General features: G+C 44.6%; 1 protein-coding gene across 1 annotated transcript in view; it reads left to right on the top strand.

Annotated features, from left to right (window-relative positions):
• The first annotated feature begins 8,858 nt into the window (after positions 1 to 8,858).
• MTMR12 (myotubularin related protein 12) overlaps positions 8,859 to 19,353 on the top strand; it is a 62,186-nt gene continuing 51,691 nt past the window's right edge. Inside the window, exon 1 of the mRNA XM_084629647.1 lies at positions 8,859 to 9,077. Within this exon, the coding sequence (XP_084485773.1) occupies positions 9,003 to 9,077 (75 nt within the window). The 5' untranslated portion in view covers positions 8,859 to 9,002. The remainder of the gene's footprint in view (positions 9,078 to 19,353) is intronic.

Below are 19,353 nucleotides of genomic sequence, written 5' to 3'. Positions count from 1 at the left end.
TAGTATAGAATTCCCAAAAAGGATAGTCTTGGAGGACTGAAGATCTCTTTATGAAAACATTTGATTTTCTCCTGGGTTGGGCTGAGCAGCCCCACACAGATGGGTCCCATACTCCTCTTTGTTCACTCAGTTGTTTCAGTGCTGAGGACCTGGTGACTATTGGAAATTTCTAGGTATGTGGAATTACCAGAGAGACGAGGACCAGGAGGAATCACAGCCTGCCCACCCTTGTATGCCTCCAACTGTATAGAGTGCTGCCTTGTCCTCTTACCGCTGGTGGTTAGAACTGCCAAACCTCATCTCTGATTTCCTGTGTTTCCTTCGTAGCCAGTTCTTGTCTTCCTTAAATCTGAGGTGGTAATGATTCCCAACTCTGGTTTTCCAAGAGTTCCTCCAGCCTCTCTGTGGTGCCCCATAGTGCCTGTACTTGCCCTTCCAAACCAAGAATCTTCTTCTAGCACAGCCATCAATTTACACATCAGACCCAGGAAGTTCATTCTGGCTTCAGGGTGAAAAGAAAACATCCCACATCCATTGCAGATTCGCAACCACTGTTCTGTCACTGGCCATCATAGTACTGAGCATAGAACTGTACCTGGCAAGCAAGGCTATCACATCCCCTTTGAAGCTCCACTGTTTGCCTACTCAAAAGTTTGCCTTGCAAATTACATATACTAAGACATACTGTCCAGCACTACCTCTTTGCTAACAGGGAAAGATTAACTACTCAGAGACTTCAAACATCTGGCATGTCAAAGACCCAAGAATCTTAGTCACAAGACCTACACCAAGACACATAGATCTTTCTCACCTGTCCTAGTTAGCAGCCCACATCCCAGCTATACAACTGTCACAGAAAACAAACAAGAGATAGACCTTAACATATGTATGTGAAAACTGGAAATTCACTGAGGGTATAGAGAGATGGCCAACTGCCTTCGAAAGCAGCAACCTCATGAAAATTCTAGGCATTAAATAGAATTAATTTATAATCGGGGGGGATGCATACTTCATAGCTTCTGCAGGCTTTGGCTTGCAACACCAGGAGTTTCTTTCATCCTTCCAATGCCCCCACAAGCTCCTTGTGTACCACCCTCCCATTTTCATCTATTTTAGGGACTCCCTACATTCTCACCACTGGTAAGAGTTCTGTGACCCCTCCCGTTTCCCCCTTCTTTTCTCCATATCAGCAACTCTGGTTGCTACCTCTCTCCTTATGCCAGGGGCTCTGTGTCTCCTCCTTCCCCACTTCTCAGACTCCTCCAATCTCCCCCCCCCCACACACAATGGGTTCTGTGTGCCCCCATTCACCCCACCACCAATGTCCCCCACTAAGGTTTCTATATATCAACCAACCCCTTACTCCCATACCAGGGTCCCCCAGCTGTTGCATACCAGAGGTTCTGTGTGCTCCAGTAAGAGAGTAATCTGAGTGCCCCTGGTTGAGTGTGTGCATCCCTGCAATTTCTTCTCTGCTCACAGTGCCCTTGGTCTGCCTCTGTGCTTGTCAGGCAGGTCTTCGGTGACTCAGCCCTCCAGCCAGGTCACACGCTGTTCATGTACAAAACAAACAAACCCCTTTTGGGGTACACAGTCCAAAATGTCCCCAATGTCCTGCAGCCCTTCCTGGACTCAGGCTTCTAAGAGAGTCCAACAGGGCCCACCACGGTACCCTCAGTTGGTGTGTCGTTTTCTGCAGCCCTCCCTGGGCTCAGTCTTTAACCAATCCAACAGGACCCATCACAGTGTCCTTGCCTGGTCTGGCTAGGTTGCAAGGTTCCTACTCTGGAATTGAGCAGCACCCCGAGGGCTTCTTCCTTGAGGACTCGAGTCCTCAGTGACTCCAGCCTTGCTGCTGAGCCACCCCTCTTAGGGTATGTCTACACTACGAAATCAGGTCGAATTTATAGAAGTCGGTTTTTTAGAAATTGGTTTTATATATTCGAGTGTGTGTGTCCCCACAGAAAATGCTCTAAGTGCATTAAGTGCAGTAACTCGGCGGAGTGCTTCCACAGTACCGAGGCTAGAGTCGACTTCCGGAGCATTGCACTGTGGGTGGCTATCCCACAGTTCCCGCAGTCTCCGCTGCCCATTGGAATTCTGGGTTGAGATCCCAGTGCTTGATGGGGCTAAAACATTGTCGCGGGTGGTTCTGGGTACATATCGTCAGGCCCCTGTTCCCTCCCTCCCTCCGTGAAAGCAAGGGCAGACAATCGTTTTGCACCTTTTTTCCTGAGTTACCTGTGCAGACGCCATACCATGGCAAGCATGGAGCCCGCTCAGGTAACCGTCACCCTATGTCTCCTGGGTGCTGGCAGACGTGGTACTGCATTGCTACACAGTAGCAGCAACCCATTGCCTTGTGGCAGCAGATGGTACAGTACGACTGGTAGCCGTCCTCGTCATGTCCGAGGTGCTCCTGGCCACGTTGGCCAGGAGCGCCTGGACAGACATGGGCGCAGGGACTAAATTTGGAGTGACTCGACCAGGTCATTCTCTTTCGTCCTGCAGTCAGTCCTATTGAACCGTCTTATGGTGAGCAGGCAGGCGATATGGATTGCTAGCAGTCCTATTGCATCATCTTCTGCCGGGCAGCCATGAGATGTGGATGGCATGCAGTCCTTCTGCACCGTCTGCTGCCAGCCAAAGATGTAAAAGATAGATGGAGTGGATCAAAACAAGAAATAGACCAGATTTGTTTTGTACTCCTTTGCTTCCCCCCCCTCCCCCGTCTAGGGGACTCATTCCTCTAGCTCACACTGCAGTCACTCACAGAGAAGGTGCAGCAAGGTAAATCTAGCCATGTATCAATCAGAGGCCAGACTAACCTCATTGTTCCAATAAGAACAATAACTTAGGTGCACCATTTCTTATTGGAACCCTCCGTGAAGTCCTGCCTGAAATACTCCTTGATGTAAAGCCACCCCCTTTGTTGATTTTAGCTCCCTGAAGCCAACCCTGTAAGCCATGTCGTCAGTCGCCCCTCCCTCCGTCAGAGCAATGGCAGACAATCATTCCGCGCCTTTTTTCTGTGCGGACGCCATACCAAGGCAAGCATGGAGGCCGCTCAGTTCACTTTGGTAATTAGGAGTACATTAAACACCACACGCATTATCCAGCAGTATATGCGGCACCAGAACTTGGCAAAGTGATACCAGGCGAGGAGGCGACGTCAGCGCGGTCATATGAGTGATCAGGACATGGACACAGATTTCTCTGAAAGCATGGGCCCTGCCAATGCATACATCATGGTGCTAATGGGGCAGGTTCATGCTGTGGAACGCCGATTCTGGGCTTGGGAAACAAGCACAGACTGGTGGGACTGCATAGTGTTGCAGGTCTGGGATGATTCCCAGTGGCTGCGAAACTTTCGCATGCGTAAGGGCACTTTCACGGAACTTTGTGACTCGCTTTCCCCTGCCCTGAAGCGCATGAATACCAAGATGAGAGCAGCCCTCACAGTTGAGAAGCGAGTGGCGATAGCCCTGTGGAAGCTTGCAACGCCTGACAACTACCGGTCAGTTGGGAATCAATTTGGAGTGGGCAAATCTACTGTTGGAGCTGCTGTGATGCAAGTAGCCCATGCAATCAAAGATCTGCTGATATCAAGGGTAGTGACCCTGGGAAATGTGCAGGTCATAGTGGATGGCTTTGCTGCAATGGGATTCCCTAACTGTGGTGGGGCCATAGATGGAACCCATATCCCTATCTTGGCACCGGAGCACCAAGCCGCCCAGTACATAAACCGCAAAGGGTACTTTTCAATAGTGCTGCAAGCTCTGGTGGATCACAAGGGACGTTTCACCAACATCAATGTGGGATGGCTGGGAAAGGTACATGACGCTTGCATCTTCAGGAACTCTGGTCTGTTTCAAAAGCTGCAGGAAGGGACTTTATTCCCAGACCAGAAAATAACTGTTGGGGATGTTGAAATGCCTATATGTATCCTTGGGGACCCAGCCTACCCCTTAATGCCATGGCTCATGAAGCCGTACACAGGCAGCCTGGACAGTAGTCAGGAGCTGTTCAACTACAGGCTGAGCAAGTGCAGAATGGTGGTAGAATGTGCATTTGGACGTTTAAAGGCGCGCTGGCGCAGTTTACTGACTCACTTAGACCTCAGCGAAACCAATATTCCCACTGTTATTACTGCTTGCTGTGTGCTCCACAATATCTGAGAGAGTAAGGGGGAGACGTTTATGGCAGGGCGGGAGGTTGAGGCAAATCGCCTGGCTGCTGGTTACGCACAGCCAGACACCAGGGCGGTTAGAAGAGCACAGGAGGGCGCGGTACGCATCAGAGAAGCTTTGAAAACCAGTTTCATAACTGGCCAGGCTACAGTGTGAAAGTTCTCTTTGTTTCTCCTTGATGAAAACCCCCGCCCCTTGGTTCACTCTACTTCCCTGCAAGCTAACCACCCTCCCCTCCTCCCTTTAATCATTGCTTGCAGAGGCAATAAAGTCATTGTTGCTTCACATTCATGCATTCTTTATTCATTCATCACACAAATAGGTGGATAACTACCAAGGTAACCCAGGAGAGGTGGTGGAGGAGGGAAGGAAAATGCCACACAGCACTTTAAAAGTTTACAACTTTAAGATTTATTGAATGCCAGCCTTCTTTTTTTTGGGCAATCCTCTGTGACGGAGTGGCTGGTTGGCCGGTGGCCCCCCCACCGTGTTCTTGGGCGTCTGGGTGTGGAGGCTATGGAACTTGGGGAGGAGGGTGGTTGGTTACAGAGGGGCTGTAGTGGCAGTCCCTGCTCCAGCTGCCTTTGCTGCAGCTCAACCGTACACTGGAGCATACTGGTTTGGTCCTCCAGCAGCCTCAGCATTGAATCCTGCCTCCTCTCATCACGCTGCCGCCACATTTGAGCTTCAGCCCGCCACTTACTCTCTTCAGCCCGCCACCTCTCCTCCTGGTCATTTTGTGCTTTCCTGCACTCTGACATTATTTGCCTCCACGCATTCGTCTGTGCTCTGTCAGTGTGGGAGGACAGCATGAGCTCAGAGAACATTTCATCACGAGTGTGCTTTTTTTTCCTCTTTCTAATCTTCACTAGCCTCTGGGAAGGAGAAGATCCTGTGATCATTGAAACACATGCAGCTGGTGGAGGAAAAAAAAAAAAAAAGACAGCGGTATTTAAAAAGACACATTTTATAAAAGAGTGGCTACACTCTTTCAGGATAAATCTTGCTGTTAACATTACATACATAGCACGTGTGCTTTCGTTACAAGGTCGCATTTTGCCTCCCCCTACTGCGTGGCTACCCCCTCAACCCTCTCCTCTCCCTGTGGCTAACAGCGGGGAACATTTCTGTTCAGCCACAGGTAAACAGCCCAGCAGGAACGGGCTCCTCTGAGTGTCCCCTGAAGAAAACCACCCTATTTCAACCAGGTGACCATGAATGATATCTCACTCTCCCGAGGATAACACAGAGAGATAAAGAACGGATGTTGTTTGAACGCCAGCAAACATACACTGCAATGCTTTGTTGTACAATGATTCCCGAATACGTGTTACTGGCCTGGAGTGGTAAAGTGTCCTACCATGGAGGATGCAATAAGGCTGCCCTCCCCAGAAACCTTTTGCAAAGGCTTTGGGAGTACATCCAGGAGAGCCGCGAATGCCAGGGCAAAGTAATCCTTTCACATGCTTGCTTTTAAACCATGTATAGCATTTTAAAAGGTACACTCACCGGAGGTCCCTTCTCCACCTGCCGGGTCCAGGAAACAGCCTTGGGTGGGTTTGGGGGGTACTGGCTCCAGGTCCAGAGTGAGAAACAGTTCCTGGCTGTCGGGAAAACCGGTTTCTCTGCTTGCTTGCTGTGTGCTATCTTCTTCTTCGTCTCCAAAACCTGCTTCCATGTTGCCTCCATCTCCATTGAAGGAGTCAAACAACACGGCTGGGGTAGTGGTGGCTGAACCCCCTAAAATGGCATGCAGCTCATCATAGAAGCGGCATGTTTGGGGCTCTGACCTGGAGCGGCCATTCGCCTCTCTGGTTTTCTGGTAGGCTTGCCTCAGCTCCTTAAGTTTCACGCGGCACTGCTTCGGGTCCCTGTTATCGCCTCTGTCCTTCATGCCCTGGGAGATTTTGACAAAGGTTTTGGCATTTCGAAAACTGGAACGGAGTTCTGATAGCACGGATTCCTCTCCCCATACAGCGATCAGATCCCGTACCTCCCGTTCAGTCCATGCTGGAGCTCTTTTGCGATTCTGGGACTCCATCATGGTCACCTCTGCTGATGAGCTCTGCATGGTCACCTGCAGCTTGCCACACTGGCCAAACAGGAAATGAGATTGAAAAGTTCACGGTTCTTTTCCTGTCTACCTGGCCAGTGCATCTGAGTTGAGAGTGCTGTCCAGAGCGCTGTCCAGAGCGGTCACAATGGAGCACTCTGGGATAGCTCCCGGAGGCCAATACCGTCGAATTGTGTCCACAGTACCCCAAATTCGACCCAGCAAGGCCAATTTAAGTGCTAATCCACTTGTCAGGGGTGGAGTAAGGAAATCGATTTTAAGAGCCCTTTAAGTCAAAATAAAGGACTTCATCGTGTGGACAGGTGCAGGTTTACATTGATTTAACGCTGCTAAATTCGACCTAAAGTCCTAGTGTAGACCAGGGCTTAGACTTAGTTTGCTGACCACAGCTTCCTACTGAGTCAGTCCCAGTGCAGCCCACTTCCCTGGGGTACCACAGTTCTAATTCCCTTACTTAGTGCGTAGCCCACTTCCCATCCAGTGCTCTAGATCCCAACCCAGGGACACTTTAAATATAGCAGCCTCATGCTGCGTCCCTTTACTAACTGCTGCTCTACATTTTCCTGGATCATTTCCCCGTAGTGTGTCTTAATTGAATCCCAGCAGCCAGCTAGCCAGCCAGCCAGCAGCTTTTTCCTCACTCCCCCAGTAACTCATCTGTCCAGCCAGAAACACCTCTTACTTCCCTAATTCCTGCCAGCAGACTGAACACACTTTAGCCCTGCCACTCCTTTTATATGAGTTGGCTGGGCCCTGATTGGCTGCATCCCACACTGCTTCTCTAGGCAGCTTGGAGAACCCTCTCCACTGCCCTTTTCTGGGACAGGTGCAGGAAGGCCAGGAGACCTCCAGTAGGGGGCCCTCAGATCCTAGTCCAGCCCATCACAGCTCCCCTCCTCCACAGTAGGTCCCCCATTCTTCCCACCATACCAGGGGCTTTGCTCTCCTTCATTCCCCACAGCCCACATCACAGTCCTCATTCTCTGTATCATGCCAGGGGCTCTATGTGTCTCTGTGTGCCTTTCTTTCCCTAGATTAGAAGGAAGAGATGGACAGATGGTGCCCTCTCTTTCCTGACTGGAGCAGGCTCTGAGGAGGCAGAACGTTAGGAAGGAAGGAAGGAAGTCTTCTGTCTCTTCTCCCTTATCTGCCTTGTGACTTTCAGCAGAAACCAATTATTTCTCTTCTGTCATTCAGGGTGTTAACATGTTAACTCTATTGGGAGGATGAACAGGGTTATTGTTATGCTGCAAGGTGTTAATGAGATGAGTGTGATCAGCAGATGACTGTGAGTCCATGTGTCTCCCGTGTTTCCCCTTAGGATAGTTCAGTTGTCCCCAAAACCAATAGGGTTCTGTTCACTGATGCCTAGAACATTCCCTGAAATATTAGAATTGATCAGATGCAGAGTTCAAAGGTTACCATGGAACATATAGATATAGAGAGAAACACCATTGAGTTGACAAGCCTTGCAAGTTAGGCCAACAAATTTTGAGGTTTGTCAGAGAGTTAACTTCTCTCCAAAGTTATCTAGAAAAGAAGATGAAAATATCTGGGATGTGTTAAGAATGAAGCCAGCATCTGCCAGGTGCAACAGTAGGAACATAAAAAGGGAGCTCACCGAAAGAATCCTTCCATCGAACAGTACTTGGAGAGGGAAAGGGAAACCTTATGGGATTTGATAATAGAGGACATGCAAAGTGCAGCCTAGGTTCGACACGGATGGCAGAGCCAAATTTGTGCCCTAAGTGAGGTCTCAGACGTCTGGTGCGGGAAGGCTTATTCCAGATGACAGACCTGGCATTTCTTAAAGAATTGGCTTGCGGCTTAGCAAAGTGCTGGAAGAGCTCTGCTCTCATGGGCTTGCTGCTCTCATGTCTACACTGCAGTAAAAGATCCAGGCTGACCTGAGTTGCAGTGTGAACATTAGCGCTTGCGCTGGAGCTGCAGAAGCCCGAACATGCTGCAATTGTATAGCCCCGCAGCCCGAGCCGCCCACTGCCGGTTTTTTCTGGTAGTGTAGACATAACCGTGGTGAACACTCTCCTCTGCCCTCCAGGCTAGAGCAGATTTGCATTTTGGGTGTTTTATTTCATGTTACAAACAAAACCTCCAGAATCTGCACGGTCCCGAGCCTTGCTCGTCTCTTGCGAGTGGGGGAGGCTGCAGAGACTCTCCTGACTGGAAAAGAAGGGTTAGTGAGGTGCAAACTAAATAATAACCATAAGTCACAGCAACACACGGACCCACCACTTCCAGAAACGACACACAACTCCACCTCCAGGAGCGGCGCGACTAGCCCAGAGCAGGCAGCTCCATCAGCCAATCAGCGGAGCGCTCAAGGAAGCGCTATTGGTTTGTCGACAGGAGCTGTGTCCCTCTTGCCGTTCGAACTTGACCGGCGCTAGGACCCAGCAGTGAGCTCCGGCCTCTCCCCACTTTAGCAAATCCGAGCAGGGGATTTGGCTGTTAAGGCGGGGCTGAATTTGATTGACAGCGATCAGCGTCCAACAGTGAAGCAAGACGCCGTGAGGCGGTTACCAAGAAAGGGCCGGTGACGTCGGGCTGGGGCGGGAGCTGCTATGGGAGGGGTTAACTACGTGAGCCGGAGGCGGGCGGCGCTGCAGCCGGAGGAACCCGACGAGGAGTCTTGGGAGGAACTGGTGCTACTGCCGCCGCCGCGCCCGCTGGCCAGCGCCGCCGCTGGGAGCTGGGGCGGGCAGGAAGCGCCCGGAGCCATGTTGGGGAAAGGGGCCGGCGGTAGCGGGGCCAAGCCCGCCAAGCCTTCCTTCGTGTCCTACGTCAGCCCGGAGGTGAGCGGGGGCGGGCAGGCTTGGGCTTTGTGGGTGGGGGAGTCGGGTGTGGCGCTGGGCGAGGTGGGGAGGAGTAGAGGCCCGGGAGCTGGGCGTGGGGGCTGCATGTGGGGACTGGGAACTCGGGGGGGGGGGGGAGCTAGGTGTGGGGCTGGAGGGGGGGGGGTGTCTGTGGGAGGGGTCAGCCGAGCTCGAGCTCGCTCGTTAAAAATAGCGATGTGGCGGTTGCTGCTTCAGAGACCCAGGCCAGCCCCCCGACTCGGACCCGGGAGGTCCGGTGGGCGCGTGAGTCCGAGCTGCCGCTCCCGGCTGCCGAGTAGACGTAGCGGTGATGGGCTCAGCCGCTGCGGAGCTTTGGGTGCTGAGCCTTGGGGCAGTGAGGTGCCTGGTGGTGGTGGAGGAGCTGTGCCAAGTGGAATGGGGCACTGTGAGCTGTGCCTTTATCTGTATTGTGGTGGCAGGCACCTTCGCCAGGCCAGAGTTTGGATTCGCCAAGGGCAAGTCATGCCTGACTAATCTAATCGCCTTCTATGACGAGATAACTGGCTCTGTGGATGAAGGGAAAGCAGGGGGCGTGTTGTTCCTTGACTTTAGCAAAGACTTTGACACGGTCTCCCACAGTATTCTTGTCAGCAAGTTAAAGAAATATGGGCTGGATGAATGGACTATAAGGTGGGTAGAAAGCTGGCTAGATTGTCGGGCTCAACGGGTAGTGATCAATGGTTCCGTGTCTAGTTGGCAGCCGGTATCAAGTGGAGTGCCCCAAGGGTTGGTCCTGGGGCCGGTTTTGTTCAATATCTTCATTAATGATCTGGAGGATGGTGTGGATTGCACCCTCAGCAAGTTTGCAGATGACACTGAACTGGGAGGAGTGGTAGATACGCTGGAGGGCAGGGATAGGATAGAGAGGGACCTAGACAAATTGGAGGATTGGGCCAAAAGAAATCTGATGAGGTTCAACAAGGACAAGTACAGAGTCCTGCACTTAGGACAGAAGAATGCCATGCGTCGCTACAGACTAGGGACCGAATGGCTCGGCAGCAGTTCTGCAGAAAAGGACCCAGGGGTTACAGTGGACGAGCGGCTGGATATGAGTCAACAGTGTGCCCTTGTTGCCAAGAAGGCCAATAGCATTTTGGGATGTATAAGTAGAGGCATAGCGAGCAGATCGAGGGATGTGATCGTTCCCCTCTATTCGACACTGGTGAGGCCTCATCTGGAGTACTGTGTCCAGTTTTGGGCCCCATGCTACAAGACGGATGTGGAAAAACTGGAAAGAGTCCAGTGGAGGGCAACAAAAATGATTAGGGGACTGGAACACATGACTTATGAGGAGAGGCTGAGGGAACTGGGATTGTTTATTCTATGGAAGAGGCGAATGAGGGGGGATTTGATAGCTGCTTTCAACTACATGAAAGGGGGTTCCAAAGAGAATGGCCCAAGACTGTTCTCAGTGGTAGCAGATGACAGAACAAGCAGTACTGGTCTCAAGTTGCAGTGGGGGAGATTTAGGTTGGATATTAGGAAAAACTTTTTTACTAAGAGGGTGGTGAAACACTGGAATGCATTACCTAGGGAGGTGGTGGAATCTCCTTCCTTAGAAGTTTTTAAGGTCAGGCTTGACAAAGCCCTGGCTGGGATGATTTAATTGGGGATCGGTCCTGCTTTGAGGAGTGGGTTGGACTAGATGACCTCCTGAGGTCCCTTCCAACCCTGATATTCTATGATTGTACGAAAGTTGGCTGACACAGGGGTCTTGGGACCGATCTGCACTTTGCGCAAACTACTGCACTCCTACTTTTGCAAACAGATGTGAGATCAGTCAGAGAGCTGCACTCTTGCCTCCCAAAAGCAGAGTGTAAAGGGGCATCAGCATGCAACTCGCACACTCAAGTAGTTGTTGGATACTGTAACAGTAGCATGTCTTTTGTAACCTAAAGAAAACCGGTGGCCAGCTGGTCGCTTAGACTGTTTGGAGAGGATAATGGTACTGCCAAACCTGCAACAGGAATTAAAGTTGATAGATACTTGAACTTGCCTTTGAGGCCAGCACTGTACTGGTTTTTCTTGGTTTTTCACTTTCATTCAGCTCTGGTACTAATTGTATGTTTAAAACAAAGTTTGAAATAGAAATTGTTAGAGTTCTGAAGACCTAAATTATAGCTCATATATGCTAAAAATCCACTGTCATAGCTGACCAAATACTTACAACTAGTATTGGAGAATTGTGGTTTAATGTACAAATCTGGTTCCGTAAAGATAAGTTGTACTTGCAGAACAAGGGGAAGCATTTTACGGAAATTAATGCTGCTACATAAGATAACTTGACAAACAAATGTGTGTAGCCTTCAGTGTCTCATACTTTAGCGTGTTAATTCCAACTTTTTAAGCTAAATTTTTAAACTTTTCCATGGTGTAATTGATCAGGTCAGATAAACCAAATGTCATGCTTAAGGTTATGATATACAATCAACTTGTAAAATGGCATATTTCCATTATTTTCTATTCCTTTCTTATATACATTTCTGGTATTTTGTTTTGCTTTTAATTGCTGCTCTGTATCGAACAAACTTTTTCTTTGAGCAGGCCTCATTGTGGACAGCGTTTTTCTCCTGAGCAGTTAGTTTAGAAAGCGTATGTGTGCAAATGCTTCAAATTGTTTTTTCCAGTGTACTTTACCCTTCATCTATCTATTACTAAACTTAATCTGTTACTGTTTTGCCCAATTGCACAGCTTTAAATCACTTTGAATTTGATTAACCTAAATAGTCTTGTCAATAGCATATTTTGCCATCTCACTGTTTGTTCCTCTTCCAGATGATTAATAAATATATCATCATTGGTTCTAGCACAGACCCTTGGGTATATCACTATTTAACCTCTTTATTATACTGAAAATTAGCCTCTCTCTTGCTTTTCGTTTTGTCTCCCCAATCAATGTCTAAGTCATGACAGAATTTTGGCGTTTTTTTCCCCAGTTCATTGATAGCTAGTTTCCTTAGTAGCCACTTCAAAGGACAAATAATTTATTTTTATCCACTGTCCTGTCAACTCAAAGTGATAGGAAGATCTGCATTTTCTCTAAAGAAGCCTTACTAATATCAACCTATGATATCTTGATCTGTTTTACAGTATTACGTGTATTTTTATTAGCTAATCTGACAGATTTGGAAGTAAAACAGTAGTCTGTAATTCCTCTTACCAAAGACTCTTAAGCAAAGTAAGCAGTCATGCGGTAAGAGGGAAGGTCCTCTCATGGATTAGTAACTGGTTAAAAGATAGAAAACAAAGCATAGGAATAAGTGGTTTTCAGAACGGAGAGAGGGAAGTAGTGGTGTCCCCCAGGGATCTGTCCTAGGACCAGTGCTGTTCAACATATTCATAAATGATCTGGAAAAAGGGGTAAACAGGTGGCAAAATTTGCAGGTGATACAAAATTACTCAAGCTTAAATACAAAGCAGACTGTGAAGACTTACAAATGGATCTCACAAAACTGGGTTACTGGACAACAAAATGGCAGATGAAATTCAATGTTGATAAATGCAATGTAATCCACATTGGAAAACATAATCCAAATTATACATACCAAATGATGGGATCTAATTAGCTGTTACCGCTCATGAAAAAGATCTTGGAGCCATTGTGAATAGTTCTCTGAAAATGTCATTCAGTGTGCAATGTCAGTCAAAAAAGCAAACAATATTAGGACCCATTAGGTAAGGGATAGATAATAAGACAGAAAATATCAATGTCTCTATATAAATCCATGGTACGCCCACACCTTGAATACTGCATGCAGTTCTGGTTACCCCATCTCAAATTGAAAAAGGAACAGAAAACAATAAAATGATTAGGACTATGGAACAGCTTCCGTGTGAAGAGAAATTAAAAAGCCTGTGACTTTTCAGCTTGGAAGAGAGACAACTAAGAGGGGATATGATATTCTATAAAATCTTAACTGATGTGGAGAAAGTGAATAAAGAAGTGTTTATTTGCTCTTTCACATAACGCAAGAACCGTGGATCACTCAATGAAATTAATAAGCAGCAGGGCACAAACACAGGGAAGTACTGCTTCACAAACACATAGTCAACCTGTGTAACTTGTTGGCAGGGGATTTTGTGAAGACCAAAAGTATAACGGGGTTAAAAAAAGAACTAGATAAGTTAATGAAGGATAGGTCCATCAATGACTATTGACCAGAGTGGTTAGGGATACAACCCTATGCTCTGAGCCTATGTTTTCTGGAAGCTGGGAATGGGCAACGGGGGATGGATCACTAGATGACTCTGTCTGTTCTTTTCATTCCCTCTGAAGCTTCTGGCATTAGCCACTGTCAGAAGATGGGATACTGTGCTAGATGGACCACTGATCTGACCCAGTATGGCTGTTCTTATGTTTATGTTCTTATTGTAAATGTAGATTCATTTGAAGCTTTTTTTCCTGCACAGGTATATATTTCACATCTATACAATAGAACCTCAAAGAGTTATGAACCTCAGAGTTACAAACTGGTTGGTCAACCACACATCTCATTTGGAACCAGAAGCCTGCAAGCTGGCAGCACCCACCACCCCCAACCCCCCCAAAAATAAAGGCAAATACAGTAGGGTGTTGAACATAAACTACTAAAAAAATATAAAGGGAAAGTTTAAAAAAAAGTTTTGACATGGTAAGGAAACTGTTTCTTTGCTTTTCATTTAAGATGGTTAAAAGCAGGATTTTTCTTCTGCATAACAAAGTTTCAAAGCTGTATAAAGTCAATGTTCAGTTGTAAAGTTTTGAAAGAACAACCATAATGTTTTGTTCAGAGTTACGAATAACCTCCATTCCCGAGGTGTTTAACTCTGAGGTTCTACTGTACATCCATTTTTCTATCATTGTTTCAAGTGTTTGAGATGTTAAACCGCTACTGGCTAACAACCTGAATGCCATTTTTCTTAAAATGGAACTTTAGTTACAAACCCACTGTCAGTTCAAAGCCAAAGGTCTTAGTCTTTAAAATGAGTTTAAACTGCTTCTCCAGGGTCGTCTCATAAGTTTAAAAAATGCTTTTACCGTGTTATCCCTTATGCATGAAATGTCCTCTAAATCTGATTTTTGCCAGGACACCATCCTCTTTCATATCACTCCTAAAAACCTCACTCGCTTTTGGGACGCTTAATTTTTCCATTTATTACAATCTGTGTTAGCCCTTTTCTCTAGGCCACCCAATAAATCCTGTCTTCTAGATCAGTCCTTTCTTTGTGAAATTTGTACTTTGGTGACTTTTGCACAAGTGTCATCCCTTATCTAACTGGGAGCCATGAAAATTCCTCTGCAATAGGGTGGATTGATTTAAATCAGTTTTAATCCTGTTTTGCATTTGTACTTTAGTTACCTTTCTAAAGGAAGGTTGACTTTTTCATTATTTGGCAACCATTAAAATGTGTTGCTTGGAACTAAATATATCCTTTACACTAAATTTGGTTTTACTTTTTGTGAACGAGGACAACATGCTATATCTATACACATTTACTGAAGCAATTACATAGTTTAAGTTATTCAGATTACTTATTTTTACATTTTTATGGTAGGAAATGGTGAATGATGCATTTCTTTACTTTTTTTGTACTTGTGATTTGTGTCAAGCTCTAGTTGGATGGAAGTGTAAGTTCACTTTTAAATTCACAAACAGCATTTTCATTTTTTTAAATTAAAGTACCTTAAATATACTGAATATATTAGGAAACAATTATCAAAATTTACCCAAACATTATTTGGATTTAAAACTGATTTATTAAACAAAGAAAGAATTGTCTATAGTGTAGTGAATTGAAGTCATTATTTTTGGTCACCATGTCCTTTGAGATTTTAGAACCAGTAAATCTCATCCTCTCACACCTAGTTTTTATTCATAGATTGGAAGTATAAACAAGCTTTCCTGCTTTTTTAACTCAGTCGGTTTGTTAACTTTGAATGAACTAGTCACTGAAGTGAAGTAATTGAATAAACTGAAAGGAAGAAAATCTTCTCTCTGCACCTGTGGAAGAGGCTATGGCTATCAAATGCTGATTTTAGTATTTGAACAAGCTCTGATTACACGTGTTTAGCTAGTGACTTCCATCGGTTCAGTGGTTTGACTTTCTTTAAAACTTGACAGCAAACATGTACTGTTTTAATTTTGGGGTTTTATTTAATTTTAATAGATTATAATACAGTTAAGCCTTAATATGGGTTGTCCATTTCAAATTTTATTTCTGATATAAAAATAAATCATCCTTTTTTAAATCCATCCTGCTGAGCAGAGGTGGGAGGGAAAGTTCTCATTCATAGGGAAAGGAGGCCTGTGTCCCTCATGGAATATTGATGAAAGTTGAAGTACAGCAGGAAGGCTGTATTCCAGATATTATGACCTTGGCTTCTACAATTTTGAGTCCACTTTGGGGCTCTTTGCGTTACAGATGATTTTCATATATTTGTCAGGCCCCATCACAGCAAATCTGTAATCCTTATCAGTTATGGTGCTCCCTCTTAGGCAGCATACATTTCTTTGTGCTCAGATGTCTACAGTGATGTCTCATGTAAGATGTCTCAAAAGCCATCTGTCACTGTTTACTTACAGCATAGGATGAAGGAAAGAAATATGGGCTGGAGCACTTACTATATGAACTGGCATGGAGGTTGTTGCAGGAGGTTGAGAATGAGTTAGGGTTAGAAACAGAGGATTTAGACTTAGGCTAGTGTGGCTGGAGAGAAGAGTTGAAGCAAGAAGAGCTAAATAACGATGCAGGAAAAGAGGAAAGGATAAAAAGATGGAACAGGCAGGGAAATATACACCGTGATCTGACAGGATAGTGAATAATGGAGTGAACTGGGAAAAGAGAGAGAACAAAAGCACTAGAGGCAGGATAAATTTTAAAAAAATGTTATAACTAAATACAGTAAATTGTTCCTCTAAACTGCAAGTGTTACCAATTGCTGTCAAGCCAAGTGTAGGTGTGTTCTTGAAATGGTCTTCAAATGCTAAATGTGAATAATAAAATCAACTGCAAATACATTGTCTTCAAGTCCCCTTTTCTATCCAAAGAGTCCAGATTAAAATTTAAACTGCATCCTTTTTTTAGTATCAAATCTCCTTAGGCAATACAAAAAATATTTTGTAAATATTACTTGGGAATGAAAAGTACGGTTGTTAATGAAAGGAATGTGATTAAGAAAGCTATCAGTTCAGCCCTGCAAAGATAAGTATAGGAGAAAATCTGAAATTCAAAGCAAGTCTGATCTTAGTGCAATTTTCTTTAAACTGATCTCTTTACAGCAAAGCTCTAGTTTTCACAGCACTGAAGTATTTTGCATTTTCACAACAGTGGTAGCCTGCTGGCCACCTTTACTCTTGGGTTGGAATATGTGTATAATTTTTTTGTTAAAGCACTTCCTACATTGCTCAGCAGCAGTCTGAATGAGTCATGGAAATATTAGATAATACTCAAGTATCATAACTTGCATTTACTAAACATGTATTGAAGAATATCATTAGACTCTAGGACCACACTTTCCCCCACTTCAGTTTGTCAGTATATATAAATCTCTATTATTGATTTATAACTTAGCACTAGATACAGTAGTTCTTCAAATTAAACTGTGCAGATTTTAGGCTTGCTTGATCCAGTTTCATTAAAACGATCGATGCTTTTTGATTGCGTCAATTCAAATCTCTTCAGAGAGACGAGGTGGGTGAGGTAATATCTTTTATTGGACCAACTTCTGTTGCTGAGAGAGAGAAGCTTTCAAGCTTACACAGAGCTCTTCTTCAGATGACCTGATACCTTCTAGGTTGTTTATCTCTATGTGGACTACAACAACATTGCATACTTTGAAGTTCCACTGTAAGTAAAACTGTTAAACACATTTATAGTTTTGAATGCCTTGGGACTAGAAGTTGTTTGTAACTCTGAACAAAACATTACGGTCGTTCTTTCAAAAGTTTACAACTGAACATTAACTTAATACAGCTTTGAAACCGTACTATACAGAATTAAAATGCTCCTTTCAATCTCTTAACTTCTGTGAAACAAGCACAGAAACAGTTTCCTTACCTTGTCAAATCTTTTTTTAAACTTTCCTTTTTTTTTAGTAGTTTACATATAACACAGTTCTGTATTTGTGCTTCTTTTTTTTTTTTTTTTTTTTTTTTTTGGGAGGGGGGGGCGTGTCTCTGCTATGGCCTGATTGCTTACTTCTGGTTCCAAATGAAGTGTGTGGTTGACAAGTCAGTCTGTAACTCTGGTGTTCATAACTCTGGGTTCTATTGTACATGAAGTCCTTAATGCAGATTTGTGCCTAATAGTGTCGCAAAACGCTTTAAGATTAAGTGCACACATGCAGTAATTTATCAATACCTCCTTTTAGGGTCTGCTTTTCTCAAAGCAAAACTTGAAAAGCTCAGGTTTGGTTTGTCTAGATTTTGGTTAGGCCTTGCAAGACAAAGGAAGAATCTAAAATGCACATGTACAGCTGGAGTTCATATTTTATTACTTTATTCAAATCAGGAGACAACACTTTCCAGACTGAAATAAATAAATTTACCAGTAGTAGTAATCTGTGAAAAATCTGATTGGTTATATCTATAACAGACATTTGATAGCTTTAATAATGGTTAAGGTTGCTAAGCATTTTTAATAGACCTTTGTTTGTTAAACTAATAAATAAAGCATTGGTCTTCAGTGGGAATTTACTTGGTTTGAGAAATTGGCTTTGGTTTGTGATGTGACTGTTTGAATTATATATAGATACACATCTGTGCACTGTAAGTTGAATGCACTGTAGAGTTCAAAAACTTTGCAAACAAACTAATGCTAAATTCTTTTTTTAAACTCACAGGAAACTAAAGCAAAAAGCAAAAACAGTAGTACTGTTGTAAAACTAAGCATTCAAATCAGATGATGGCAAGAGTTCCATCCTGTCATGTTTGATGAGCAATGTTGCATAATCTGTTTTTTTTTTTTTATGGTGCATTCCATATACCTTGATAAGTAATATAGTATGACTTAAGGCTTGCATTTAACAAGGGAAGGCATTGAAAATACTATATATGAAATTATGACAATTAACATTTCCAGAATAACTTTAGCTTTGGAATGTTCTAAATCTTGTACACTTTACATTGCTTTAATGATCTTGCATGTACTATAGCATTAATTTCAGATGAATGCTCATTCACTCCTAACACAACTCATTTTTATAGCTTTTTCAGTCTAGACTATCCACTGCCATGTATGAATAAGAAATTGTGGGAGTTTTGACAGCCTTTTTTTCATCTAACATACAAGTTCAAAGCAGTCACACACTTGAGAGCTAAATGGGTCTTAAGTGACCTGGTTAGACTCCTGAGTTTCCACCTTCTTGTTCAGCCACTGAAGCATATGTTAGATCAAATATCTTTGTCCACATCTCTTTGAGGTGAGAAGCTCCTAAAACTTCATTAAATATAAAATCTGTCTTCAGATGTGCTGAGACTTACCTTTTCCCCCACTCTGTCCAGACTCAATATCCCTGTCTTGGATGACTTTACTCGAGCCTCTTTGTTCTTAGGACTCTTGTATTTTGGAGATGCTGATCTTATGTAGGGGTTTTTCAGTCTATTGTTTCTTACTGCTTCTATCTTTCCTTCCTTCCTTCCTGTGTCATTCCTCATTCTGAATAGACGCTTCTGAATTACGCAAACTTGATTTACGCAAACCAGAGCTTACGGAAAAACTTCCGTAAGCTAGAAATAGGAGGTGGAGGGGGGTTTTGGGGGGTGTGGTTTTTTTTGTATGTTTGTTTTTGGTTTTGTTGGTGTAATGGCCAGAGATACAGTTCTGACTTATGCAAGGCATTCCGGAACAGAATGCTTGCATAAGTCAGGGAGTGTCTGTATATGAAGAATCTGGAACTGTGCCTGGTACCTTGTAGGTTATTTATCCCTATCTGGGCACACAAACACCCTCTCCAGACTATCTGTGATCCTGTTTCAGAGGGGAAGACAGCATGTTTTTTCTGTGCTTATGACCTGACATCATTGTCCATCTCCCTTTCGCTTTTTCCAGGTTCAGCCAAAAAGTTCTCTGAACGTAATTCATGTTGCCCTAAACTAAACTAAAGTGATAGTGCAGAAACTCATAATAGAAGCAAACCTGTCTAGACTACTAAACACAGACAGTGTATTATTGTGTGCTGTATAAGAGAGAGTGAAGACAGTCCCTGCCCAGATCTTGTAATCCATTATAGAATGCACAGTCTGTAAACGTAGTG

Source organism: Lepidochelys olivacea (genome assembly GCF_965140295.1).
Source record: "Lepidochelys olivacea isolate rLepOli2 genome assembly, chromosome: 5".
In the NCBI taxonomy this organism is placed as follows: Eukaryota; Metazoa; Chordata; order Testudines; family Cheloniidae; genus Lepidochelys; species Lepidochelys olivacea.
Note: the sequence above shows the minus strand (reverse complement) of the source record. Positions and strands in the feature narration are given on the sequence as shown.